This window comes from Cottoperca gobio, chromosome 6 (assembly GCF_900634415.1).
Source record: "Cottoperca gobio chromosome 6, fCotGob3.1, whole genome shotgun sequence".
Lineage (NCBI taxonomy): Eukaryota > Metazoa > Chordata > Actinopteri > Perciformes > Bovichtidae > Cottoperca > Cottoperca gobio.
In genome coordinates this window covers 13,144,812-13,172,645 of record NC_041360.1, presented here as the reverse complement: position 1 = coordinate 13,172,645, position 27,834 = coordinate 13,144,812, and the positions used below count along the sequence as shown (strand labels likewise).

The 27,834-nt window shown below is 41.3% G+C and overlaps 1 protein-coding gene across 2 annotated transcripts; it reads left to right on the top strand.

Moving 5' to 3' along the window:
• The first annotated feature begins 977 nt into the window (after positions 1 to 977).
• Positions 978 to 27,834, top strand: LOC115010197 (serine/threonine-protein kinase WNK1-like). Of its 2 annotated transcripts, XM_029434683.1 has the most exons (29): positions 978 to 1,188; positions 2,948 to 4,195; positions 11,423 to 11,595; positions 11,839 to 12,059; positions 13,654 to 13,811; positions 15,087 to 15,175; positions 15,269 to 15,488; positions 15,661 to 15,762; positions 15,928 to 16,288; positions 16,386 to 16,549; positions 16,754 to 16,837; positions 17,120 to 17,155; positions 17,640 to 17,798; positions 18,037 to 18,135; positions 18,951 to 19,027; positions 19,112 to 19,268; positions 19,356 to 19,472; positions 19,791 to 19,904; positions 20,016 to 20,064; positions 20,165 to 20,302; positions 20,699 to 21,690; positions 21,802 to 21,876; positions 21,997 to 22,116; positions 22,218 to 22,548; positions 23,071 to 23,248; positions 23,352 to 23,545; positions 23,664 to 23,819; positions 23,919 to 24,148; positions 24,614 to 27,834. In XM_029434683.1, exons 2-29 carry the CDS (start codon positions 3,404 to 3,406, stop codon positions 24,998 to 25,000), a joined length of 5,973 nt encoding a protein of 1,990 aa, XP_029290543.1. In that variant the 5' UTR covers positions 978 to 1,188; positions 2,948 to 3,403; the 3' UTR covers positions 25,001 to 27,834. The 2 variants fall into 2 exon arrangements, with proteins under 2 accessions (XP_029290543.1, XP_029290544.1); XM_029434684.1 differs by lacking the exon at positions 18,037 to 18,135.

The following is a 27,834-nucleotide window of genomic DNA, read 5'->3' as shown; positions in this document are numbered from 1 at the left end:
GAATGATCTTGATTGTTGATTGTTTTCCTTTTTTTCCTTCACAAAATTCAACGAACGAAATTGATTCATATATGTAATGCTGAGACAGTATATGTGAATCAAATATATATATATTTTTAAGTCATTTGTAGTCTGAAAGAAAATTGAACAAGAGAAGTAGACTTTAGTTTTACAAACCACATCCTGCCATGTGTTTTAATGAAATATAATTTGGGCTTCAGCAGATAATGGTGTAAGCAAAGTCATACGTTTTGTAACACTTTATTCATTAAAATAAGTTTCCATTTTCCAATTTTTATAACAAAAGTATTAAACAGTATAAATTGAAGGTGCATTCAAAAATAATTAATACATACAATGAAATAAAACATAAAGGCAGTTTGAATGTTAGAAAATAGATTAGTGTTCTTTAAATAATATGATAACATGTTATTGTATACATAATGTGCTAATGCAGGAAGCAGATAGGGGTATTTTTCATTCCCAAAAAAGACATTTTTGAATAAAAAACAAAAACAAAGGGTCTTCAAATTCAAAATACATTGTAACAAACTTGACAGCTCTAACTTGTGTTAACAATGTTAATTAAATGAAAATGACACCTAAAATCTGACCAATATATTATGCAGGATTATTTTTTATATTTCTTTTTTTGGAGGGGTGTACATAATGTTATGGTAATAAACACATTTAATCCACATTAATATTTTACATGAACGTATCCCTTAAGGATGTTTATTAATCGATATTTAATAATTTTGTATGTGAGTATCATAGCATTTACAATAAGTGATATCTGATGCGACCTATGTGGTTTTGAATTCACATGGCTTTTGATTGTAATATAATAATCCACTGTCACAAGGAAATCAGATATATCATTGATTCCATGAAGGTGCTTAAAAGTGATTTCTGTATTTATGTGTGTGATATGGTTATGAGGTCATTCTTCACTGGCGCAGGCGCTTTCGGAAAAACCCGTTTCTTCGTCAATATGTAGCAACTGCGACGCTTGTTTGTAAGAGAGCACACAAATATCTTTGGTATTCACTAACTGGGTAATTTATCTGCTTGACACTTAAAGATAGTATACATATATTGCCCTTTACATATGCGAAGACGGATTAACACTGTGAGGAGAATTTCAACGCCGATGACCGTCAGTTGTGTTGTGGATACGATATTGAGGTAGGTCGCTATCTGCCACCCGGCACTGCTCTGTTAGCTAGGTCGTGAAGGGCTATATTGCTAACTGTTAGCATAGCCAGACTCACCAACGAACAGCAGCCATCACAACGTTATTAAACCGAAATCAACAACAAATAGATGGTGAACCACTCGTCTTCGAATAATCGCCGTGAACCAGCTAGTGAGAATATAAAAGTGCGTATCATAATAACAACACACGAAGCGCTAGCATTATTAGCGCGTCAGATAGCCTAACATCAAATTGAATGGGGACAGCCAGGAGGAGGGTCTAGCTTTTTAGGCCATCGGCAAGGCCAGTCTGGCGAACGTTAGCTGGCTGGCTAGCAGTGGCGCTACTTGCCAATGCCTGGTTGATTTCCAACCGGCGTCATACGTATTCGTTGCTGTTAGCTTGTAATGTAAATCACTCAGGGATGATAACTGGCCCTGGATACGGTAAAGTTGTCAATATAGAGTAAACGCTATACTTAATGGCTAACGGTTAGAAATACGTTATAATGGCAATACTAGCTATGAGAAATAACTATAATGTTGAGCTGAATTGCTATCAACGGGGCGGAATATTTTTCTTAAAAGACGTGACGTGGAAATCATTCATCGTTGGTTAAAGTTTCGCTGGTTAAAGATTAGCTAATGGCAGCTAACTAGCTCAGTGCTAGCGATGCTTGTTAGCAAGCTAACAAAGAGCCGTTGCTCCTCCTTGCTTTGTATGCTCGATGTTGCTATTTCAAATGGCTGTGGTGTCACTTATAAGGCGGCGAGGAAATGGGTACGTAAGACAAGGCTTACGTTAATTAATTTATTCATTTAATTAAGTCGCTCCGTCGTTTCTAACATTTATCGGGATGTTATTGCTGCTAACATTACCAGGTTTGGTTCCGACATTGTGGTTTCCTACGCTGGTAATGGCTGCAACCATGGCAGGTTATACTTGACTAATAAGCAATACGATTGTCCTTGCAAGCCTGCATATTTAAAAGTCCATAATAGACACATTACAAAAATAGTCATGCTACATTGCACCAGTATTTTGCATATACAGTTCAGATGTTGGTATGCCAATATACTGGTGCAGCTTTCGCGTTGAGTGTACAGAGGCGACTTTAACAATGGCCTTAATATTAGTTATTTTGACAATAATCATTAACCCATACTAGGTAGCGGTATATGTGGTTTTCTTGTTTATAATGGAGACGGGGGAATAATCAGCTGTCAACTGCGCTCAATTAGTTACTTCTGCTATTAAACAAATGTAAGGCATTGAGAGGTTAGTGTGTCATTCTGAAGGGCTGTGGGATGCATTTGGGATTTGTGCCATATTACATACATATACATGCTTCTTTATGTACATTTAATGCTTACTTAACAAATTAGTTGCATTGTATACAGTGAAATTGCCTATAAGGACATGTAATGAAGCCACTGAATGCAAGCATGTGCCTACATCATGTGTCCTTGGGCAAGACAGCAAATTATATCAAAGGGGATAACCGGAAAGACAAATGTCTCCCTCATTAATCAAAAGGGATCCAATGATTCAGTGCCGTACACTGCACTATGTAGTGCATGTCAGTTGTGCTTCTTATGAAAGCAGTGTTATTAAACTGTATGTATACTGTAAATTCTACTTGTGAACACTTAAGCGTGTCTCTTACAGATCTTGTTGACATTTGACATAATGTTGGTTACCTTTTAGAAACATTTCAGGCAGCTTTTTTTCTTTGTTTTTCTCTTGCAGTGAAACTGGGCTGGAGCATATTCCGAGTGTCTGGCCTTCCTGCCTTTGCCTACAGTAGGAACTTTGGTGCCTGTTGTGGGCTGTGCATGTTTGTTCCTCACCAGTGATTCCTTATGCTACATAGAAGCTGCACCCTGTGTTTTACAGGATGGATGGTGTGGACTTAAAGAGACTTGTGTATCAACATCAGCACTCTGTGTTCTTCTGTGGTGTTCAATCTGTTACCATTTACAAGAGGACACCTCCCATCCTACACCCCCAATCTCTGCACTATATATATAAAGACCGTCAGTAAAAAAGACAGCTGGAGGTAGAAGTTGTAAAACTTTCTATCTTTTTTTTCTTTTTAAAGCACAGATCGATACTGCTTATATAAGCCTATATTGCGGACATGGAAGTTTCCTTATTTTAATTTCTCAGTTAGTGTACCCCCTTACTCCTAGTGTGGGTGGTGGGATGTCGGAAAAGCCAGACGACAAAATGGTGAAGTTCCTAGCTCCCCCTCAGAAGAGTGGAAATGGCCCCAGTTCTGGTTCAGATTCGATGGTTAGTGAGTGCCGGCCAACAGAGGTGAGACGCCGGCATCACACCATGGAGCGTGATCGATGTAACCCTGAACACCGTTTCTTGCGTCGCAGTGTTATCAGTGATTCCAATGCTACAGCATTGGCTCTCCCTTTACCTAGCAAGATCCCCATCCCTGCACCTCAACGGGTTCAGCTACGAGAAGCCGCCCCCCAGCGGCACTTGGCTGCTGCTTCTGCTCATTTGCCACGGGCTGAACCAAGTTTAGCTCAAAATGAGGAGTGTGCTGTTAGTGGAAGAGGAGGAGAACAAGGAAAAGAAATAGCCAAGGTGGATGTAGTGCCTTCTGAGCGGGAGCCTGCCATTGTACAAGATACCTGCGATGGAGAGGTGGTGGTAGCGGCCCGCTCCGCACCAGGCTTAGGAACAGAATTGCCAAGTCAAATAGAACCTGAAAGCATCACTGAAGTGAAGATACATCATGAAGAAGAAGGGGAGGAAGAAGATAAGGACTCTGCCAAGGCACGAGCAGAGGCAGAGCAGAGAGAAGCTGAGAAGAAAGTGCAGGATGACATTGAAGAGGCAGAGACCAAAGCGGTGGGAACATCACCAGATGGGCGTTTCCTCAAGTTTGATATTGAAATTGGACGTGGCTCCTTCAAGACTGTCTACAAGGGCTTGGACACTGAGACCACGGTGGAGGTGGCTTGGTGTGAGCTACAGGTATGAATTTTGGATAACCATTATTTTATTTTATTTATACATATTAATATTATTATTATTATTATTATTATTATCAATCATTATTGCTTACATTTCCTTGTTGCTATCGCTATCAGTTGCGAATATTCTTTAATTGAATCACACTTAGTATCTTATTCCTACTGCAAGTGTTATCATCTCCTTTTATTTAGGCTGTTACTTTTATCAGGCTTAAGCATCGCTGGAGTAGAGCCAAAGCAATTTCCTTTCACACTGTTACCTGAGCTACAGCTTCTGTCATTTCCGCTCTGAGAGAGATTGCTAGCATTTCCTATTTGATTGTTTTGCATTGCATTTGACAGGAAAGCATAACAGAAAACTTGTAATTTTTATTTTTTGGTGTAACTCTGTACATACTGGTTGGCATGACCGCACTTAAGATTGATTTCTTAAGTTAAAAGTGTTACTTCACCATAAGACATTCTCAAGTTACCAGAACTTATCAAGGCTTGTAAAATTTATGTTTTTAGCACTATGACTATACCCAACACTTTAGTCCCAGGAAATTACCTTGGACTAGATTCAGGGTTAGACTTTGTTTCATTGCACTAGTAGTGTTCAGAGTTTATGATGTCATAATAATCATTTTCCATATACAGTTTTCACAAATCAAATCAAAACATTTTTTAGAACTGTCTTCTAGACATGAAGAATTACCATATCAATACATTAAAAGTGATATCTGAGCATATTATTTTACCTTACCAAAAGGTGAGATCAATTTTTGCATTTTCTTTGGGATATTTCTGTAACCCTAATAATGTGCTTGAGTTTATTATTGAACTTATTATTGATATATGAATAATAATTATTATTATATCTAAATACAGTGTTCTGGTATGAAATAATCCATTATTTTGCTCTTAATCAACCTCTGAACAATAGTTAAAAGTGCTTGTGAAAATAGTACTGTAGCTCTGCTGTCTGTCCAGTTAGATCAGCAATATGGCCCATAGCTAAATTTGACCTCATTCACCACATGAATGTTTGCTTTTACTGTCACGCTTTCACCCTGTCATGAGAGGCATAGGCCTCACACGGCAGCACATTCAACCATAGCTACACATGCACACTGGTTTCAGAACAATGTGAAGATTACAGACATGTGCCCCTCCCCCCCTCACACAGACCAAATCACACGCATGCTCAGTGCACCCCTGCTCTGAATACTTGTGTGAATGTTAAGTGGGTCACATTCCTCACAGAGGAATCTCCTATGTGAAGTGCAGCAGGCCGGCCTGCCAAGGCCTGCTTCTAAACTATCAGTCCCCTCGCCCTTTTTACTTCCTCACATTTTCCAATATTTCAGTTTTTTTAGCTAAACTCAGTGAATATAACTATGCCTTCTTACCTCCATTAGTTAATAATATACTATAACTTTTTAGTTAATATTATACTATAAGTTGTTGTAATTAAACATATTTTGGTGTAACGTTATTCGACAATATCATTTTTCTTTTCTATTGAGCAACATGTATCTTATACCTTGCCACCTGGTTTGATTTTAGTTACTTTGTTAGTATACATTTGACTTCATCTATGGCAAGATGCTCTATTGTGATATGTGAGATCAACACTGCACCTTAATGCTATTGATTTTTTAGTATTTGGTTCACACCTAATAATAATAATAATAATAATAAATGCTCACAAGTCACCAGAGCCAAGTTACTAAAGAGATGAATTATTTTCTGTTACTTGAGTAATCGATTGGTTGATTGATTAAACACTGGGGGTCTGATCGGTATGCTATGGCAAAGAAAGAATATTCTTGTGGTTTCCTGTGACTTCTTATGAAACGGAAATGAACCCCTGTCTTGTTTGTGTGGTATGTAGGAAACTATTAACCCATATTGACGAGGTTCAACTGCCTCTTTTGAGACTCACCTAAACTTGCTGTAGGATCTAGCCAGGCCTTTGTCTGTTACCACTTTTATTGGGAGACGGATCCATTGCAAAGAGGTGATTTATAGATATATTTCATGCACATAGTGGTCAGTTCTGAAGTGTGAACATGTAACCTGATACTCCTCAATGGTTCCTCTGTCAACTCAAGACTTTTAGTGCTAGAAACTGTTCAGCTACACACGAGAAGCTGAAATCCCCTCACATGGCTGTTAAAGCTGTCCTATGATCACTCAAGTTCTAGCTTTACATTCCCAATTCATCTCAAGGACATATTAAGTGAATTTAATGTTAAAATACATCATTTCCTGTATGCGGTGTAATTTGTTAAGTGTCTTTTCGAACATGCATATAATTACAGCCATTTCCTCTTAAAAGCTTTAGACAGTAATGGAAGTATATTGACCATGTTCTACTCTTCTACTTTGGTTGTATGAACAATGCAATTTTCACGTTTTAAGATTGCACCATTTAAGAAATAAGAGCTCATCCAGTTAATTTGCTTATTGATTAGTTTCCTTTTGATGCCAGAATCAGTGATGCAGACAATAATCAGCCTTACCACTGGTTTATTCACTGGGAATTTAGCGTCAGCTGGAAGCAACAGCAGGACCTCTGCTTGTATGCTAATGAAACAAGTCTGACAGGTTTTCCCTCATAATATCCTTTAGTCCTATGTCGGGCTGCCGGTGAGTGTCTGTCCCTAGTTTTTGCGGTGTATCCCGCTTCATCTGCACTAGCCTTCCCTTGTCGCCGGCTTTTAGGGCAATTCACCATGTTGAATCGGCAGCCGAGCGGTCGGTGAAAACATCCCTCTGATTAGCTCTTTACCTCAAGCAAATCAGTGAAAGAGAAGAGAAATGGACATGGGGAAAACAAGCTAACAAGGAAAGTCAAGAGACTCACAGGCTCTTTTCATTTCATTTCACTTTTACACTCAAGTCTCTGGTTTTATGAAACTGAAATTAGTCTTTAATCTCAAAATAAAACCTAAGCACAGAGCACAAGTGGAAATTTGGTACCAGATGTCATGACAAGTTGGTCAATAGTTAAGAATATTTCACTAGACCAGAGTGCTGGACTGATGGACCAACCAATCCACTTTGCCTTCCCTCAAACTATGCCTCAATCATGGCTAGAAGCATTAGTATGTAAAGTTTGAATAAAATGGCCTTGCTTATTCAGTCTGGAAGGCCATCTGTCCACAATTGTCTTAGGCATCCACCCTTTTCACCCACCCATGAACCCACCCATTTGTTTCAGATTTCACGTTGCAGACATGTCTGAACAAAAAGTAGGTCACCACAGAGAGGAAGACGAGGGAAAAAAAGGAATAGATTTAGGAGCCTCCCCTTTCTTGCTCACTCATCCATTTTTCAACCATGTCATCTTCCACTCGCTGTCTCCCCACCTCCTACCTCTCCAGTACTGGCTGAAAGCAAACATTGAAAGATGAGGAAGAAAACCTCCTTTAGAAACTATGCGAGCTGCAAGTCCAGCTAGCGGATGGCATCCACTGGGAGTGACTCACTATATAGAAGCTTAACATGGTGACTCATCTGTAATTACTCGTCATGCTTGGTAGTCTTTAAGTTTACCATAAGATTTTTAATATGAATGACTTATTTATATTTGTTGAATACAACAACTTTGTGAAGAAACATCACATTTTGTAAAGTGAAAATCCTTACAGCATTGTCAACATTCCTAAATCAAACCGGCAAAGTAAAGAATTGAGCAGTGGCTAAGCTTTGACTGTCAAGCACCGATACTTTAACCTTTTACCTTTATGTTCAGACAAAATATAATCAGGGATGCAATATATTGTAAAACATTATTAATACACTAGCTATGATAGACAGTTGGAAGCACCTTGCTTAACATAATTATCTATTTATTAAAGCCTCTGAGTCACAGAAATCAAAAGAATCTACACAATGTGTTACTGTATTTGAAGTGGATACCTAGTTTAATTTTCTACCACTTCCAAATTAGATGAATATTCATGCTGGCAGATTGTGAAATGGCCTGCACGCATCATCCTCTGACAGTTTAACTGACGGTCACGGTGATCTCTGATCTTCATTGCATTGTGTCACAGTGTCACCGGAACGCCAAACACGTCTGTCCACGGTGACTTACTGCACTTAATGTGATAACTAACTAACATTTAGGCACATCAGCCTTTACCCAGATCTCAACCAATGTTACCCATAGGCTCTAGCCCTCAGTGTCAACCTCAAAGCAGGCTTCAGAACAGGGACCTGATAGAGCCAACCCTTAGCATGATCACAGGCTTTTTTTCACAGTCTATTTTAGGATTCTTGGGTTATTTATGATGGCCTTTGCCTGGAAGCAGCATGTTCTGCTCTACTTTGGTGATACTGTAGTTAACTGGCATTACATGTGATTCACATTGGCTGAAAACGCTGCAAGTTATGGAGTTGTTCTGAAAGTGCTAGGGCTTGGAGATTATGGTTGAAATTAGTATCACAATTTGAATAGCAGTATTTATTTTGATAGTGTTTATACCTTGACATGGCCAATGCAGGCAACACAGCAAAAAAAAAAATAGAAGTTGAATGCAATGCGTAATTCCTTTTGTTTGTTGTCATTAAAATGTACTCGCAACCTTTTATTGAGATGATGTTAATATCATCACTGTACAATTTGGCTGAAAGTTGAAACTAGGGCTGGGCAATAAATCAAAGTTGATTTATACTGAACTAAAGCAATGGGATCATGTTTTCAGATAAGTATTGTGCTGACAGAGATCAAAAACAAAGTGTTGACGAGTCTGATTTGGAAGATATTACTCTTAAGTGTTTAAAATTAAATTCTTCGTCATTCTCATGTAACCTTTGGGGAAAGATACAGTATGTGTGTAAATACACACATATTTGCACTACTGTATCTTTCCCATATCTTTCCCATGAACTACTGTATCTTTCCCATGCACGCTTTATCAGGTTTTGAGACTCCACAAGGGCAGTTTGTTTCACAGCTGTGAGTTATGATAATGCAGGCAGTGGTGGCAACGCAGTTATTTATTGAGCTGACTCATGCGCACTCGTCAGGTGCTCCTGTGATTCAACTGCAGCTGCTGTTGTCCTCTGAGTGCCTCCCAGGTTAGGTTACGTAATTCTTAAGACATTTAAAGCCTCTCCCTCTAAATGGTATATAAAATATGATGACTGTTGGAAAATATGGACACACAATCTATGAAAGCACCTAAAAGGTTTTGAAGTAAGGCTTTAAGGCCTGATGTTTCTCAAGACAAATCATTTAAGTATATAGATGTCAAGTGTCTTTGAGTTTCTAGAAAAGCGCTATACAAATCTAATGTATTATTATCAAAGAAGGGGAGCGCCTTAGTGGAGCTGAGGTGGGAGCATGCAGCATCAACCACAGCTGATGGGCAGAGACACCTGTAAGTCAAACAAACATGCCCAAAACATTATTTTTTCCTTTTTATTGGACATTGGATGGAGACAAACCACAGTAAACATTGGGAGAAAGAGGGAGAGATGATATGCATCAATGGTCTTTGTCCAAACTGACTTTCACGCTATTCCTCCTCTTGAAGCATTACGTTTTTATCGAAATATTTTATTTTTTAAAGATAAGTTAATGAAAGAAAACAAAGTCTGCCTTTTGATAGGTAGCTAAAGTAGTAATGTTTGTACCGGTAGTTTGTTTTCTGTACTTTGTTCAGTGAGGCGTGGATGTCTGGCTTCTCTGATCAGGATGTGTGGATGTACCAGAGACTACCAGGCACTGTTAGTGACATTAACAGCAGGACATGGCACAGACCAAAGAACTCTTTCAAGTGCCAGGAGTGTGATGTGTGTCTTATGATTGCAAGATTGTAAATTCCTGGAGGGTTTTTACAGGCCCTGGGTCATGCATACTTTTATATGGTTAGAGAACTGTGTAATTAGTTTGTCCCGGCTTATGCTGAGTAAGTAATGGAATAAATGTTAGACGGGTTGTGTAGTGTGAGTGAACAATATTTTTTTAATGTTCTTTGCCAAAGTTAAATTAGATGTCTGTTAAGCAGGTGGATGTACCTTCTGTTTCCTGACATTGCTCCCTCTCCTCCCTTTCTCCTAATTGTTCACATACCCTTTCTCATTTTGTCTGCCCTATGTTGCCAACAGACATTGATAACATTCTACCTCAAACCTCCAAAATACCCTCCACAAAGGCTGGAGCCGTTTTCAGTTCGGTTTTCTATCTCTTGCTGACACGCAGTCAATTCCTCGCTCTCCACTCACAAATGGGCTGATTTCCTGGACAGCCTGGCCTCTGGCCAGGTCCCTGGGGGTTTTTTAGGGAGGTCTTTGGTTTCACTGAGCTTGTATAACTGGCATGAACTTGCTGCTCTATAGTCATCCAGGCTGTAAATGTAGGTCATGCCAGGAATTACTTATGAAAGTTGAGAAGGGCGGTTGAACACATTCCAGATTCTTTTGTTAATGCACAGACCCTACAAAATGCCTTATTGTCAATCCTTATTTATACATAGGTCAGTTTATGGTGTGTTAAATTTCATTGGGCAAACAACACTATCCGCTTTTTGATGCGATTCATTGACAAACCCATCAGCTGCCAGACATGTGTTGACTCATCTATAGCTTTGTTCAGAATACAGGCCGTGGTGAGCGCAATATTAGCCTCATACTAGATACAGTTGGTTTCTAAAGGGCTGGGCAATATATCAATGGTATTTATTGTAGGCCATCATTGTTGATATTGAATAATGATTCACAGTTTTGTCTAAATTAACAGTCTGAACCAAGCCAGAAATACTCTCCTAATAAATAAATCCTAATCCTGATATAATGTATATTGATATTGTCTTCTGTGAGTGATATGTGCCCATTGAGTTGAGTGTAGCTTGTGTTGTATAGTAAAAAGGTTTGTAAGGAGGACAGATTTAATTTGTTGTAACAAGCCTGATCTATTGTTTATTTGTTTGAGAATTAGAAAAGGTCATGACAGAGTAAACTATAATTCCAGTAATTCTGTGGCTCTTTTCCTCTTTTGGTTTTCTTGGTATGTAGGACACAGCTAGACACATTTCATTTGGTTCACAGTAGTCCACTAGAGAAAACAAGGCCATATCCCTATGTCCCCAACTGTTTCTATTTGTACTTGTGCAATTTTGTGTGTATAGAAAGAAACTACAATTAATTAATCTAATCAAATCTGTATATATTTAATGGGGCTGCCCTCTGTGATGTGTGAAATCTTTAAATATTTCCTTTTTGTCTCCTGCAGGATCGTAAGCTTTCAAAGACGGAGAGGCAGCGCTTTAAGGAGGAAGCAGGGATGTTAAAGGGACTACAGCATCCCAACATTGTCCGTTTTTACGACTCTTGGGAGGGACCCTCCAAAGGCAGGAAGTGCATTGTACTGGTCACTGAACTCATGACTTCTGGCACCCTCAAAACGTGAGTCTCAAACTTTCCAGAGCTAACAAACTCATAATATATAACTCGTACATACTTTTTACATTAGTGCTGAGCCATTTAAAAAATCATCCTGTTCGGACAAAAGCGTCAGCTAAATGAAATGTAATGTAATCCTGACTATTATAAATATTCTGACCATTTGTTTAATACAACATTTGCTAGTCATATAAGCTCTGTGCTCCTCAGAGGATATGTAAAACATTCTGATTTATTCTCCTGTAGGTATCTAAAGCGGTTCAAGGTGATGAAAATTAAAGTGCTGCGGAGCTGGTGTAGACAAATCCTCAAGGGGCTCCACTTCCTTCATACTCGTACTCCCCCCATCATCCACAGGGACCTTAAGTGCGACAATATTTTCATCACAGGCCCAACAGGATCCGTCAAGATTGGAGACTTGGGACTGGCCACACTCAAGCGTGCATCCTTTGCCAAGAGTGTTATAGGTACGACTTTAAAGTAATTTCTACCTTCTGGTCCCTGTCCTGCTGTGGGACAGTACCTTTTCTAAGGTCATATTATGTTTGTGTTGAAAATGATGGTGTTTAAATAGGGTATTTTCCTTTTTTGGTTTGTTTTTCTGACTATGTGGTTCAAAAACAGACCACACCGTTTCAGCTGTCTCTCAAACCACAGCTCAAATGGAGGCCAAGTGCTGTGGTAATCTTAGGCAGATAACCACAAGGCTTTCTCTCTTTAAACTCGCACAGTGACTATCAAGTTTGGTCATTGTACAGAATATTTCTGTTCTATGTTTCTCAAAAAAAAAAAGAGATGGTTTTTTTTTTCCCAGGCACCTACTGAATGTAAGTAGCGCCTAACGTTTCTCATACTGTTAAATATTAACATCTCTATTATAATAGTTGTCATGGCTAAAGGTATGGCCTTTGCTTCTGTCTTAGACTGGTCTTTGTTCTGTGGTTTGGAAATATGTGGTCTGTTTGCCAGTTATAATGTTTAACGTCTCTTTCTATGGGTTTGCCTCAACAGGTTTTTGGTTTTTTTTCTAGTGTTTGTCTCTTACTGTCTTTTAAAATTATTGCAGGGCAGCAGAATCTTTTTAATCCATCTTTGTATCCAGGGAGCTCTCCCCACTTTCTCTCTGTCAGCCTTTTGCCCTTATGTCTTATTTTATTTTACTTTACTTTCATATTCTTGGGTATGTTTTTAAAATGTAGGCTCTAGCCTCAGCTGTGCCCCATTCTGCTGTTTGGAATGAATAGGGTACTGCTGGTCATTGAGTAAGTATGAACTTTTGTGGGCCTGGTAAGTGTGACAGTGTGCTGTAACACACATCAATATCAAAAACAATAACATTCAAATAAACAGTTTTTCTGTGTAAGACCTGAGATTGAATGTAAAATGATCAATTAATAGAACAAGGCCGATGTGCAAAGACACACTGCTGAGCACAGTAACTAGCTATGGGATCTGCTTCTCTCAGCCTTCAACCTAACGGTTTCCTCCTGCAGGTCAAGGAGAGATGGTAAGTCAGACTTCGAAAGGTGAGTGTACTATAAAAGACAATGTAGGTAATTAAGGTAAGGTCTTGACAAAAGTTATTTCCATAGCTAGTCATATTTCTCTTGCAGAGATCATTGACATCCCTTTGAACAAATCAAACTGTATTCTGGCCCTGGTATTGTTATTTTGAACATTGCAAATCACATTCTTTTTGGCTAACAAGTGTGTTCTGCACATTGGCTACCTCAGTCACATTCTTATATCCCAACATGTTAAGGTCTTACACAGACAAACACGTGCTTTCTTCTCTACAGTCTAACTGAGCCCAGCTTCTCCCTCCTTTTTTTGTTTTCTGTCTCTTTTTTGCTTTCCTCCCTCCTTTTCTTTTTTTTCTCTCTCTTCCAACTTTCACCTCACAGGTTCTACTCCAGGAGATATCAACAGGCTGGTCACTCCTCTCATCCTCCTCTTCCTCAACCCTTCACGGGTTAGAGGAGCAGAGGGGCAATGGGTTGTGAGAAGCCCACTCAATCAGTAAGGGAGTTCGAGAGTTCTGAAAAGTTGTTTTGATTTAAGGTACCCCTGAGTTCATGGCGCCTGAGATGTATGAGGAGAAGTACGACGAGTCAGTGGATGTGTATGCCTTTGGAATGTGCATGCTGGAGATGGCCACCTCAGAGTACCCTTACTCAGAGTGCCAGAATGCTGCACAGATCTACCGCAGAGTTACCAGCGTAAGTCTTCTTTTCAACCCTCGATGTCACCCCTCTGCCCTGCCTTCACCTCTTCTTATGTGCCAAGAAGGCTAATGTCCCATTCTGGAATTATTTTATATTCCCGTTGACACCTCTTTATCAAGCTTACATTACATTTCTATCTTCTACTATTTCACCTCTTAAATTCAGTGTATTCCTGTATCTTATAAATCATTTGCTATTGCCCTCTTTAAAGAACCCACAAACTTAGAAAACCTCCAAGAGAAATATTTGACAAACCCCTTTGTTTTCCTTTTTGTTAGTTTTTTTGTATTATGGTGTATGTTGGTTAAGCACGTAGACCTGAGACGTAGATGATTGATAAAAAGCTGAACAAGCACATTCCTTCTATTTTCTTAATGACTAATGGTTCAGTCTTGTAACGATAACAGAAGGACAGTAACTGTCAAAAAACAAACGCTTCTTTTAGTCTTCAGTTCATACTGGCTTACTTTTGAAATGCATAGTCACTGATATGAGTCATACTCGATCACTGGAGCCTCATAGATAAAGAGGTTAAACCTGTTCCTAAGTTGTCTACAAAATAGGCCTTAAAATCTATAGCTATAACCTCAGTTTATCATTAACTGTAAAGTGCAAATACTGTTATTTAAGTTATTGCCACATGACAGACCTTTTCTATTTACCCCACTGCTAAGTATTGAGTTATTTAGCTCTCTGTAGAGCCACAAATTGCTCATACTGCAGAGCCCCAAACACAGTTTACTCTGTTGCGAAACAAAGTGCTATTGTGGTGTTAAGCCTTCATTTAGGTAGTTTCACATGCTCTGGTTTTACAGTAGTATTCCTTGGGGAGATTGGCTGTTGTTCTTCCTGTTGGCTGTTTGGTCGTTCAGCTCAGCTGTTCAGCCAGTCCTCCATTTTCCTGTAACACCATGTAGTTTCCTGTTGCTATTGGCTCAATTTACCAGCTCATCCGCTGTCCTCTAGTGACATATGACCTCCTTTTCCTACACATTCTGTAATTGCCCCTCCCTAGAAAGCATGCCATCCGTTACACATTATTTAACATTAGTTTCTTAGAAGCAACCCCTCCCACTTTATACTGTGGCTTCATTTCAAAACACAATTGAAAAGAGAAAGTTAGTTTAAAGTTCCCAGTCATCTGGAACATGAGAAATAGTTTTGGATGCTAATGTAGCGCCGCTGAGCTGAAAAAGACAACAAGGAATTAAGAAAAAGGTCAGATGAGAAGAAGAACCATTCTCATTCAGGGTTCTGTGTTTCCTGTAGGGGGTGAAGCCGGGCAGCTTCGACAAGGTGGCCATTCCTGAAGTGAAGGAGATCATCGAGGGATGTATTCGCCAGAACAAGGATGAGAGGTGTCTTACCCAAGAGCACATATAACAGGTTTAGGGTAGTCTAACTCTCCAGAAAAACATATCTTTGCTCACGGCTTGTCTCCCTCCATTTAGGTACTCGATCAAGGACCTTCTGAACCATGCCTTCTTCCAGGAGGACACAGGGGTGCGTGTGGAGTTGGCAGAAGAAGACGATGGCGAGATGGAGGCTATTAAACTGTGGCTGAGAATTGAGGATGTAAAGAAACTCAAGGGAAAGTACAAAGACAATGAAGCCATTGAGTTTTCGTTTGACCTCAACAAAGATGTCCCAGAGGATGTGGCTCAGGAAATGGTGAATTGAACTTTTAATAGTTAATCAGTCTTTTAAAAATACAACCCCTCCTTATTCCTGTCACTATTAAAGACAGCATCACAAATAAAAGAAGGAAAAACATTTGTAAGGGCTTGCATTCAATCTTTGAAATGTTCATTGCTGAATTGTAAGTCATGTCTTTGTGCTGTAGGTGGAGTCTGGTTATGTGTGCGACGGTGACCACAAGACCATTGCAAAGGCCATAAAGGACAGGGTATCGCTAATCAGTCGCAAGAGAGCACAGCGGCAGCAGGTATGTCCATAGGGCATCTAAAATGTTTATTTGTATTATTTGCTTAAGTGCTTTCATTGAATTCGTATCTTAGTCATAGGATGTATTTACCACTGATGTGTTGTTTAGATTTTGTCAATCAGTGCTCTTTTGAGAGATATTGATACATTTGCTGCTATCTTGAAGGTCAGAGAAGATCAGGAGAAGAGAAAGCTAGAAGAAGAACAGCAGGGTCAGTTACCTCCAGCACAGCAGCCAGGACAACAGTCGAGCATGGAGGTGCCTCAGTCCCAGCCGGTGCCACAGCCTGCTCCTTATGTCTCTCCACAACCAAACCCACAGATGGCTGCCCAACCTGCATCTCAGCAGAGCTCTAACTATAACACTCCTCAATCAACCCAAATGGCTGGCATGGCACAGGGCGTCCCTTATATCCCCCAGTCAACTGGGCAAGTCCCAGTTCCAGTTCAAGGTCAGAGTGTGGCCACCATCCAGCCGGAGTCAGAGGAGCCTGAGACTGACCAACAACTACAGCACACTGGTGGAGGTGTGTATCGAAGAAGATCAAATACACTGACAGCCCACTGCATGATGATAATATATCGTGTTTTTCATAAATTAAACCTCTCGTCCACCTCTTACAGCCAGTCACATAGGAGACAGACTGCCTGCTTCCACCATCCCTCCTGAGATCCAGTCTCCTCAGTCTGGAATATCCTACAACTCTCCTCCCAGTCAGCATCTTCAGCCCCAGGTGTCACTCCCACAGACACAAAATGACCAAACACAACAGCAGCAGTTGTCAGTTGTGAGTCAAGTTGAAAATAAAATAGAATTTTGTCTGTTGAAGTGAATCGGATGATATGCCTGTGGTATGTGTGCCTCAGAATGAAGTATAATGTTGTATGCCCCTTGAGCTATGTATATGTCTTTGGTCTTGGAATTTGATCCTCTATCTGTTTACTTTCTTCCTCTTTTTCACCACGTGTTGTTTTTCTCTGCGGTGCATAAGGTTCAACCCCAGATGCAAGGTGTCCAACCTGAAGTTGTTCCTGTTGTGCCCGGCAGCCAGTCTGTTCCAGTGGCACCACCACAGGTATACACTGAACTGCATGTCTTTAGAGAGTAACTTCACACCAATTGAAAAGTTCTGTTTTACTGACCCCTGCTTAAAAGTTTCAAATCTGTTGCACCTAACAACAAACCTAACAGGTTGTACTGAACACACTCTGAGTACACTTGAGTTAACCGTATGAAGTTTATATTCTCTGCTTTGTTTTCTAAGTTTTCCAGTCTCTTCTCTTCTCATTTCCTTTTAGTTTTCTTTTCATTCTCAAGTTACCTACTCTTACCCTGTTTCATATTTTGTTTCTTATAGTACGGAGTTTACTACCAACCATCGCTTCCCCCTCAGGTAGATGAAATGTCCCATTTTTCTGTTGCCGCTTGTAAATACACCCACAGCCTTTCTGGAAAACAAAATAAATGTGTTTTCTATATTTGTACAGATATTTGGTAAGTTTGGACCTTAGTAATAATATGGTATCCAAACAAAAATGACATACAGTAGTTTTTAATACCTTTGGTCATGCAATGTGGATTAACATTCAATGTACATGTGTCTAAAATACACAGTAGACCTTAATCACTGATTTAATAACTTGACAGCCCACACTGTCAAATAGATAAAGGCTCTTAGTTATGCAGCGATGTTGTTCAACAGGTAAGTACATGTGGGTTTGGAATAGAGCCAAAGTATATCTCTAAAAAATGTTCAGGTTTTTAGGAAGTCGCTAAGATGCTACGATGAAAGTGTGTCAGATTTCTTCTCAAGCTCTGACCCCTCTGATTTTATTCTTGTTTATGCCACTCTCTCTTTATCCCTTCCATTCTTACAGATTCCCACCCAACAAGTAATGATACCCCCATCCTCTCAGTCGTCTCCCCCGCAGCAGCAGCAGCAGCAGCAGCAGCAGCAGCAGCAACAGCCAGAGAGCAGCGCTTCTCTCCAGAGCTCCACTCTACCACAGTCACAGACTGGAACTCAGCAGCTACAGGTGACACACGCACACCTCCCCTGCTCGTGCACATGTGTTTTATCTTGCTTTAATACATACCTTGACATATCGCTTTACCATACTGAAGTATGGATTTCATGCTGTCCATTTTCCAGTTTGCATTTTATTTTATCTTTCTTTTCTTTTCTCTGGACACACAATTCTCATTACCATGGCTGTTCCCTCTTTTCTTCCACTCTCCCCCTCTGCATGCTGCTCATTCCTGCATGACTCTTAGTCTTGGGCCAATGATCCAAGTCCTCCTATCCTGTCACCTCCACTCAACGCAGAGCACCTATACTTCCTCTATCAGGCCTCTTGCCTCTCTGTTCTGCAGGTACTCTACAGAGCACAAAACAACAAAAGTTGTGTGTGTGGGTGTATGTGGGTCATGTGTGACGCATTTGGTTCACAGTTCCTGTTCCTAGAAGTGTGTACATTAATCCTTCAAAAAAGTGTTTTTTCTCAAATTGATATAAACCGACCACAGACCAGAATATCAACTCAAATGTGAAAACATAAAAGACGACTGCTAGATTTTAGCCAAAAATCAATACAAACTATTTCATATCATTCTCTTTTTAAAAAAACAGCTCATGGGTTTTATTTTGAGCCTAAAATCCTCCATGAAATCAGTAACTGCAGTAGATCTGTGTGCCTGTAATAAATATTATACATTGTATCACGGTTACAAAAGTCACAGTACTTTAACCACCTACATGGCTGGTACATGGAACAGCAGTACCATGTATAGATGTAATTAGTATCCATATAAGCACAGCAGAGAGAAAAGGCCAAATTCTGAAGGAAATGAAATGAAAGCTCCATTACATGGCACTATTTACACACTGCCTGAGAGCTGAATAATGGCGTTGCTTGTTGTTACAGATACACACTTTCATCAGGCTAAACAGCTCCACCTGGTGGATGGTCTGGTTTAAATCATTTATTTCCCAGAAATAGTTGGTCAACATAAAGGACAAATGAAATTCGATTGAAACGAATGAGTAGGATCACATAAAGATGACTATCGGTTTATTGTGCAAGGCCTAAACCATTTCAGAGGAGTAGTGCACCAACGATAGGACTTTCCATTTTGATATCTGCTTTTGATGGGAAGTTCTTGATTTATGAAAATGTTCTGTGTTTCAGGCTCCTATGAGTGTTCCTCAGTCAACGCCATTGGAACAGCCAGGTTCCTCTGCTCTGGTCCCACCATCTGTAGAAAGGTGAGAAGAAAGTTATTTTTAAAGGTTTCACCAGCACCTCACGATGTAACCGATCTCCCTCTGATGAGTCTATTTCTCTTTCAGTTGCCTGTCAGATGCAGCTTCAGGTCTTAGTGACGGCAATGATGGAAGTTCAGGAGGGCGCCATGAGGGGCGCTCACTGAAACGTCACCAGCGGCGATCAGTACGCAGCCGCTCCCGCCATGAGAAGACTGCAAAGGCCAAGCTAAATGTTCTCAGTGTACGTATTTGAACTGATGAGTTCATTCACATTCTGTCTTAAAATCTTGGTCATAAAACAGTTTTAACCTGAACAAATGTTTTGCAGATCTCTAATGTCGGAGACAGAGTAGCAGAGTGCCAGCTGGAAACGCACAACAGGAAGATGGTGACCTTCAAATTTGACCTTGATGGTGATAATCCGGAGGAGATCGCACAGATCATGGTAGTAGTGGTTTTAAAACTTTTGTCTCTGAACAGGCAAGACATGTTAGCTGTCTAATTATTTAGTTTGTTACAACAAATATATTCTCCATACGTGTTAAACACACTATAGATTCATACAGTGCATATACCTGAATGTCTACCATTCACTAAATCCCATTGAATTGGCAACTGACTGACCATCAACTGTAACTAAGCAGAAAACAAGAAACAGATGCAACTAATGTTGCAGTCCTTTCTAATATCTGCTGCATCAACCAATGACTGTCAGACATTTTGAACCAATATATGTAGTTTTAGTTACTGTGTTTTGTTTCAGGTTGAGAGTGAATTCATCTTGGAAAGTGAGCGGGAGTCCTTCATCGACCAGGTCCGTGAAGTCATAGAAATGGCTGATGAGAAAGGAGAGGGCATGAAGGAAGGCTTCCCTCAGGTTAGTCTTTACTACACATCACCTTATTAGCCAAATACCCTTTATGACAATTGTGATCCTTCCCTTGCTGAACCAGAAGATGTAACTACATATGTTTTTATCTCTTTGCAGATGAGTGATCACCAAAAACAGCCTGAGCTGTCTGTTCCCATGCTGCCAGGTAAACAAACTTTAGCAAAAAATACAGTGCTTTAGGTATTGATTTTTATGTAGTCCAACTCCTGTCTTACAACCTACCTCTCTTTTGACCTTTCTCTCAGGCATTTCCCCCAGCACTATAGCCCAGGTGGTGCATTCGGCAGGACGCAGGTTCATAGTCAGCCCAGTGCCCGAGTCTCGTCTTAAAGAACAGTTCTTTGGCGTTACTTCTGCTAATACCTCCTTTGGAGATGAAGCAGGTGAGAGAAAAGTTTATTTTGTTCCCTGTAGAATTGTACCTACCGTTTTGATTTCTCAAAGTAATACGTTTGACAATGCAAATAAGCTTTACAGTTTTTAAAGCTAATAAAAAAAGAAAGAAATAATGATGGGTACAGAAAAAGTGTCAAGGGGCTGTAAGTATCACCTGACAAAAGAAATGAAGTTGAATCTTTGCAGGTGATATTTACTAAAACAAGGCACAAACAAAGTGTAATGAAAAATGTAAAGTTATGGTTTCGCTGGTTATGTAGTCTTAGACAATTATTATGTCACATGCGCTGTTATTGATGCTAAAAATGATCATATTTACATTTTTGACAATTTCTGAATTTATTTTCATAAAATGACTGATATAAAAAAATATTTTTTTCTAGTTCCTTCTATGCCATTGGGCCTTTCTCTGTCCGCTCCATCTGGGATTCTCCAGCAGGCTTTCAGTAAAATGAAGCAGGCTCGTGTGGAAAGAGGAAGCACCTTTGATCACTCTGCTGCTGAGCAAGACCCAGGCACTGTCCCGTCCACTGAGGCTGTACTCGGCCCAAACTCTAACAATATTCTGGCTCCTCCAGAGGCTGTAGCTTCAACTGCTGGCACTACCTTTCCTGGCGTGCCTCTCGCATCTACTGCAACGTCTTCACCACCTCCCTCAACTGGGAGGGTTTCCCCTCAACCAACATCCACTCAGTCCCAAACCCCAGCTGCTGTTCTGAGTGATCCCAGTCCACCTCCTCGGTTATCCCATGAAGCAGCTCCTTCACAGCTTCCACCAGCTGCCAACATCCCACCCACATCTTCCAACGTTTCTCCTCCATCAGTGCAGACCTCCGTCCCCGCAGTACCTGGGCCTCAGCTGAGCAGTAGTTCTGTCTCTTCTATTGCGAGTGTTACGTCCAGTAGTACTGGCTCTGTCCCTGGTTCAGAGCAGCAGCCTTTTAATAATGCTGCTTCGTCCTCCCAGCCTGTGAATTCGTCCATCCATACACCACAGCACGCAACGTCCCAGAATCAGCCTGTCCCAATTTCTGCTCAGCCCCCTCCTCCCACCTCGTTACCGAGTCAGACCCAGCCGGTGGAGCCAGAGGGCGCTGATCTCCAGAACAAAACTGCTGGCAGAGATGATATCCAGGCTCTAGATAAAAAGCTACGGTCCCTCTTTAAAGATCAGAGCTCTGCGTCGTTGGATCAGAACACAGGCACCTCCTCTCCTCCCACTGGGACTTCTTCCCCTCCACCTGGAGCTGCCCTGGTGCCCCCATCCAACCTTCCCCTCACCTCCGGAGTGCATGGTGTCCTGGGCCCGACAACCACCCCGGGACAGGGTATTACCCCGGCAGGACAGACGCCTCCAACAAAGCACAGGGCACAGGTGACTGAAAACTGCAGCATTCAAGATTAATAGATCGTTAGTTTGTTAATAGATTGTTAGTTTGTTGCTATGAAATATTTTGACTTGACTTACCTTTTGTTATGTTTTTAGACTTTACCTACTGGTTTTGACCAAGCTGCTACACCTCCCTCTGAACTTTTTCCCCCATTTCCTGGACCAAATCAGGTGAGGTCTACTATGTTTGTGTAATACTACCTGCTCTACTACTTTTACATGTTTTATAGTGTAGATGTACATATGTACTGCTTACATTGTCCCTTATGTTCTGTTTGTGTGACTCCACAGTCACAGCAACCCCTGGGTAATTTGGACGCCCAGTTGAGGAGAGCTCTGAGCCCAGAGACTGTTCAGGGAGGTAACGGAGCCCAGTCTCCAGCAGCAGCTTTTACCCTGGGACGTTTCCAGGTACGTTTAAGTCACTGCTTAACATGTATCTGTTAATTCAGTCTAAAACCGCTAAACCTTGTGCTTAGTGAGTAAAATGTTCTCCATCCTCTTTTTTACAGGTGTCTGTTGCTACTGATGGTGCATCCAGCAGCGTTCCTGATCCCTCGAGCATTGTTTCCTCTTCTTCCCTAACGCCGTCCTCTACATCCTCCTCCTCTTCTTCTTCTTCCTCTTCCTCTTCCTCCCCCTCAAGTCCAGAAAATACCCTCCACCGGTCATCCTCTCTGTCCAGAGGAGTTTGTGAAACTGACTGTATGAATGGAGCCTCCTCGCTCTCTGCTGGTCCTGCCAGTCAACCCACCACTATTGGGCGCTTCCAAGTATCCACAAGCACCAAAGCCACATCTGGGCCAACCACTCGCTCTAAAGTGGGACGTTTTTCTGTCACAGGTACGTACCAGGTTCAAGGTTCAGCAAAGTAAGCTAGCTTTGATAAATGAGTGTAAAGGCCTCTTTGCACGGCACTAATGTTACACAAGGTCCTCCTATACCATACAATACTGAGTGCCATTCAAAACTGATGCTTCACACTTCCTCACTAGTTATTTATCTGCTAACACTGTAACTGAGCCTGCTAAATGAACCATGATACGGGTTTTAAAAATGGATTATCACAGTTATCATGTTTCCCCCTTTAAATGGCCATGATATTCTGAGATTCCTTTATAAAAAGCCACGCATTTGCGTTTCTATCGGCTGCATTTGCAAAGTCAGTTGACATATCTAGCTACTGAGCTTGAGAATCTGTTATGTTTTTACCATATCAGAAGATAATCCTTGGATGTGGACATGAGATGTGGGCATGAAGATTTTCTTCACTTCCTGTGCACAGATAACAGATGTTTAGGGTTAATTTTTAAATCTTGTGAGGTCCCTGGCTCAACCTACTCTCTCGCGTTTGATTTCCCTCAGTGACCCCAGCTCCAGCAGCAGGCTCCAGTCCAACACATGGTTCCAGTGTTCAGAATGGTCCCTCATCCTCAACGTCTGATCCTCATAACTCGCACACCCATTACAGTAGTGACAATGACGACGACTCTGAGACTGAGGATGAAGCTTTGCACAAGGAAATTAGCCGTCTCAGAGAAAAGTGCGTCATATGTACACAATGATCCTTCACACTACCTTCATTTCCACTTATGAGTTTTACTTCAGCTCAATAGAAATATTTTAACATGACTATCTGTTTGCAGACATATGATGGAGATCCAGACATTGCAGACTCGTCAGAAAGATGAGGTTGAAGCCCTGTTCACACGGATGGGAAAACCTCCTCCTCCTTCTGTCTTCTCCCCCGCTGTGGCGATGGCTGGAGGTCGACGAAGGCTCAAAAGCAAAAGCCACAAATCTGTTCGCAGTAGTGGACAGCCCAGCCCCATACACTCTGGTAAGGACAGTAAATTGGCTTGTCTTAGCTCTCGAGACAAATCTTATCACTGAAGCTGTTGAAAGGGTATGTTCCTGGCATGTTTACATGTCATTGTGTCTTGTACTCGTATGCTCAGGGTCCCCAGCCTCCGCTCAGAATCTTCATGGTTCAGAGTCTCCTCCAAAGCAAAGTCCACCCTCAGCAACAGAGGCATCACAAGCAGTTAACATGTCATCCATGAAACAGCTTAGATCCTCTCCCTCCATGCCCAGCCTCAGTAGTTGCTCCACAGGTAAGTGCAAGCAATTAATTTAGTCACAGTGAGCTACTTGAATTGATTCCCTGAATTGATCTTCTAGTTTACATCTCACCCTTTATTCTTGTTTACCAGGATCAAGTGGGACCAGCTCCACAAATGGATCAGGCAACTGCCAGAACCACTCTGCTTCTCTGACCCAGGCGACTGGACCCACTCCTCCTTCCTCTCAAACCCAGAAGGGCAAAGGCACGTTCACTGATGACCTGCACCAACTGGTGGATAACTGGGCGAGGGACGCCATCAACCTCTCCCAGTGCAAGAGAGGTCCTAAAACTGGAGCACCGGCACCTCTGGGACATGATGTAGGCATTCAGTACTTTCTTTGAATGTTAAGATGGAGCATTTTATGGCCTTATTTTATATGATACTTATGTCATGGTTCCCACGGGTCCTTGAAAATAGACATAAATAAACATGGGTCATTGAAATAAATAAATAGAATAATAATGTTCAAGAATAGTAATTGATTTTCCTCTTTCCCCCAAAACTTTTACTTATTGTAGTAAATAGGCTACGTTCCGCAGTCTTCTTGTGTGTCTCCCGCAGTTGTGCCATTGTTTCACACGTGGTCGGTCTTGAAAGTGGGACGGTGACATGCTAGTTCTCATTATACAAATTCGCAGTCTTGTAACAGTAATTAACCTGGATCTGTGATTTGAGGGAATTGGGCCTGGAAAGTCTTTGAAAGGTCCTTCAATTTGATGTTTAAGATGTCCCTGTTATGTTTTTGCTGCTGTCATGTAATAATCCTGCATATTCTATTACAGATTATCCCTCCAGCCAACATGGGCCGTAAATTCTCAGCTCCAGGCTACCTTTGCCCAACACTTCCCACGCCTTCCACTACCACGACCACCACGTCCCCTCACCTCCCCAACCCAGCCAATCCCTCTATCCCTATGGGGCCTCGTAAAGGCTCACTGGGCCCTGTCGCGCAGGGGTTTGGATACTCCTCAGCCCCGTACAATGCTCCTCAGTGGGCAGGACCCACAGGCACATCCCAAGCCAGCATGCTTAACCCTGCACAACCACTAACGCAGTACCAGCCGCCCACGACCGCCTCAGTGTCCCTGCACCAAGGCTACCACATGGGAACCACACCAGCCCCCCAGAATTCAGTCGGCCCCGGAGGGTCCAACCTGAGGCCAACGTAGCCCAGTTGTAGCCCCACACAGGGCAGACAGTCGTTGAACGAGAACACTAGCTCTCTTTGCGGTAGGCTGGTTGGCTGGCTGGCTGGATATTGTCCTTTTTTATTTTTATTTCAACTTTTATTATTATGTTTGTTTTTTTTTTTGTAATGGAGTTGACCTGTGTGGTTCAAGTTCTCAGGCAGAACGAAATCTGTCTGGCATTTGTAGGGAGCGTGCAATACACATCCACAGCACAAGTCTCACACTTAGCCTGCCATCAGCTGTGGAATTGAGCTGTGACGAGTCGGTTGGTTGTGTCTGGTGATGTAATGACCCAAAGGCGTAACCAACAGCAGTCAAAGATGTCTTTTTGAGAGCAGACGTTGCAATGTCATCATTCCTGTGAAGAGGAGAAGGTAGCAGGGCTTCTGGTTCACATCTTCACCGGTCCTGACTTTAAGCCGAGGTGGGGCCGAAGACAGTTGAACTATTACACCATATAGACACGCGTATAGACTCACACCTGACTATACAATAACCCTGGTTGACGGACTTGGGATAGCATGTTAAGTTGTCTCAGAGAGCGAGGGGCGGAGTGTACAGAAAGTGTGAGATATCAGTGGGACAGTTTGTCCCAGATGGATTAGCAAAGTGTGACTGGTTGAGTTGGGAGAAGAAAGACATGGTAAGTTGGGCAGGAGTGTAGTGGATAGGGTTGCAGTATGAATACATCCCAATGGCTACCTATTAACTGAAATGCAATAATGGCAAAGCGTAGATGAACTGTCCCTTGTAACTGTGGCCTTAATCCCCAAACACATTTAAACATTGACTTTGTACATAGATATTTCTTCACTGGGTTATGATTCCACGTTTAGCATATTTATGTCCCTGTGAGTCTGGTGACATTGTGATACGAGTTGTCCATCCATACAGATTTATTATACAGATTTATTCTTCACGTCACAAAAAAAAAGCATTGTCCTGGTGTTGACCACCAATCTCAGTGTGAAATTTAAGAGGTGATGCTGCTGTAAATCACAATCTGGTTGAGGTTGTTTGCAGGGTGTTTTTTTTGTTTTTGTATGTTGTTTTTTTTGTTTTTACGCAAGAATGAAATTAGAATCCCAATTTGACACAAAGAACAACTTCACTTAGTGCTGATATGAGCAGTTCAAAATGTGCTTATCAAATAACAAGAAATAATTTTGGTTTATTGCAATAGTATTTTTGGAAGGTTTCAGTCTCTCCCAGTTGTTTACACAGACGGTGCACAGACGGTGCACAGTACACAGACGGTGCACAGTACACAGACGGTGCACAGTACACAGACGGTGCACAGTACACAGACGCAGACGGTGCACAGTACACAGACGCAGACGGTGCACAGTACACAGACGCAGACGGTGCACAGTACATGAACCGGTTGTTAGTCGAGTCCAGTAAATATCTCCGCTCATAACATTTAGCAGTCACCTCTCAAATCTCAAGTATCTGGGGTTCTCTCTTTCTGTGGTCTGTTTTTGTATACGTATATTTAATAAAACAAATGTTCTTTATGGACCTGTATTCAGCCATCAGATTTTGATGTTGTTTCACTGTAATTATTAAAGGTTGTTAAACAACATGTAGTTAAAGGAATATAAAAAGTGCAATTGCAGGGTTGTTGTTGTTGTTGGTATCCTACTCACCACGCAGGAGTAATCCTGTCATTTATTTATGCTCTTCTCTCTATGACTGCCCTGCCCCCCCCCCCCTTTTTTTTTTCTATTTTATTGTACATATGTTAATGTGAGGTAAAATGCTTTCACGTAATGCTCAGTCACTAGAGTATGCTTGTGGTGACCCACTCTACATGCACATGCACTCTAACCTGTAAACATGTGGAACACTTTAGTGCCTTGCATCCTCACTAATGACAAGTTCCAGATTCATTTAGTCCTGTAGCTGTGACAGTTAACCAGACCTGTATGACGTAAACACACAACAGGTGGCGCCTTAACTTACACGGCCAGCTCAGAGGATGTAACACTGAAACGTTAGACAAGACACCGCACAGGACGGGCACACAGAGTAATGTGGAAGTGTTTCTGCTCTCGCTACAGTTCCCTTTGTGTTGGTTGTGTAATCAGCTGTGAATTTATATTTGGCTCATGCGTACATGGATTTGGCTGACATTTGTTTTGTGGATTTATCATCATTAAACTGTTTCATAGACACTCTTGTTCAGGCAGCGAGTGAGCTGTATAAAGGTTTAAAAGTCTCAGCACCTCACACGAGTGCCATGCTGTCATTGTGACCCTTTCGCCTGCTCGTAGATTGGATGAATAGTTAAACTTCTCTAGAGAAAAAATAAGTTACTGCAATGCAGAATATGCAATGTTTAAAGTTTTAAAGGGACTGAGGGGTATTGGAAACATGTGCATGCTGATAAAGGTTGTTACCGACTTCAATGTTTTGATATTGGATTATTAGTGATCCTTTTCTTTTTTTTATTCTTTGCCTTCCTGAGTGATCACCAAGTGTTGATCTGTTTAATTGCCATTCACCAATATCACAGGCACAACTTGAATATTGCATATGATTTCTGCATGCCGGCTTCACTGGTGTTTAACCTTACATATGACGACTCCCGACTGTACAGCACAAGGTCACAACCAAGCTCTTTAAGGTCCATATGCTACTATGCTATTATCAGTCATTATCAGACCTCTTCAGTACTGACATGCAGTCATTTCTGTCGCGCTCTTATTTCTGATCCCTCATTACTGACTTCCTGTGATTCAGTGTCTGTTTTGTGTATGTTTTTCACATTGTACAAAATGTAAAAACAAATAAAAATAATATCAATTAAA

Bases quoted from the DNA above. Each gene is read 5' to 3' on its own strand.
- LOC115010197 (XM_029434683.1), top strand. From the start codon at position 3,404: ATGTCGGAAAAGCCAGACGACAAAATGGTGAAGTTCCTAGCTCCCCCT. The intron at 19,028-19,111 runs GTGAGAAGAAAG...TTTCTCTTTCAG, and splicing joins GTCCCACCATCTGTAGAAAG to TTGCCTGTCAGATGCAGCTT. The intron at 20,303-20,698 runs GTGAGAGAAAAG...ATTTTTTTCTAG, and splicing joins CTCCTTTGGAGATGAAGCAG to TTCCTTCTATGCCATTGGGC.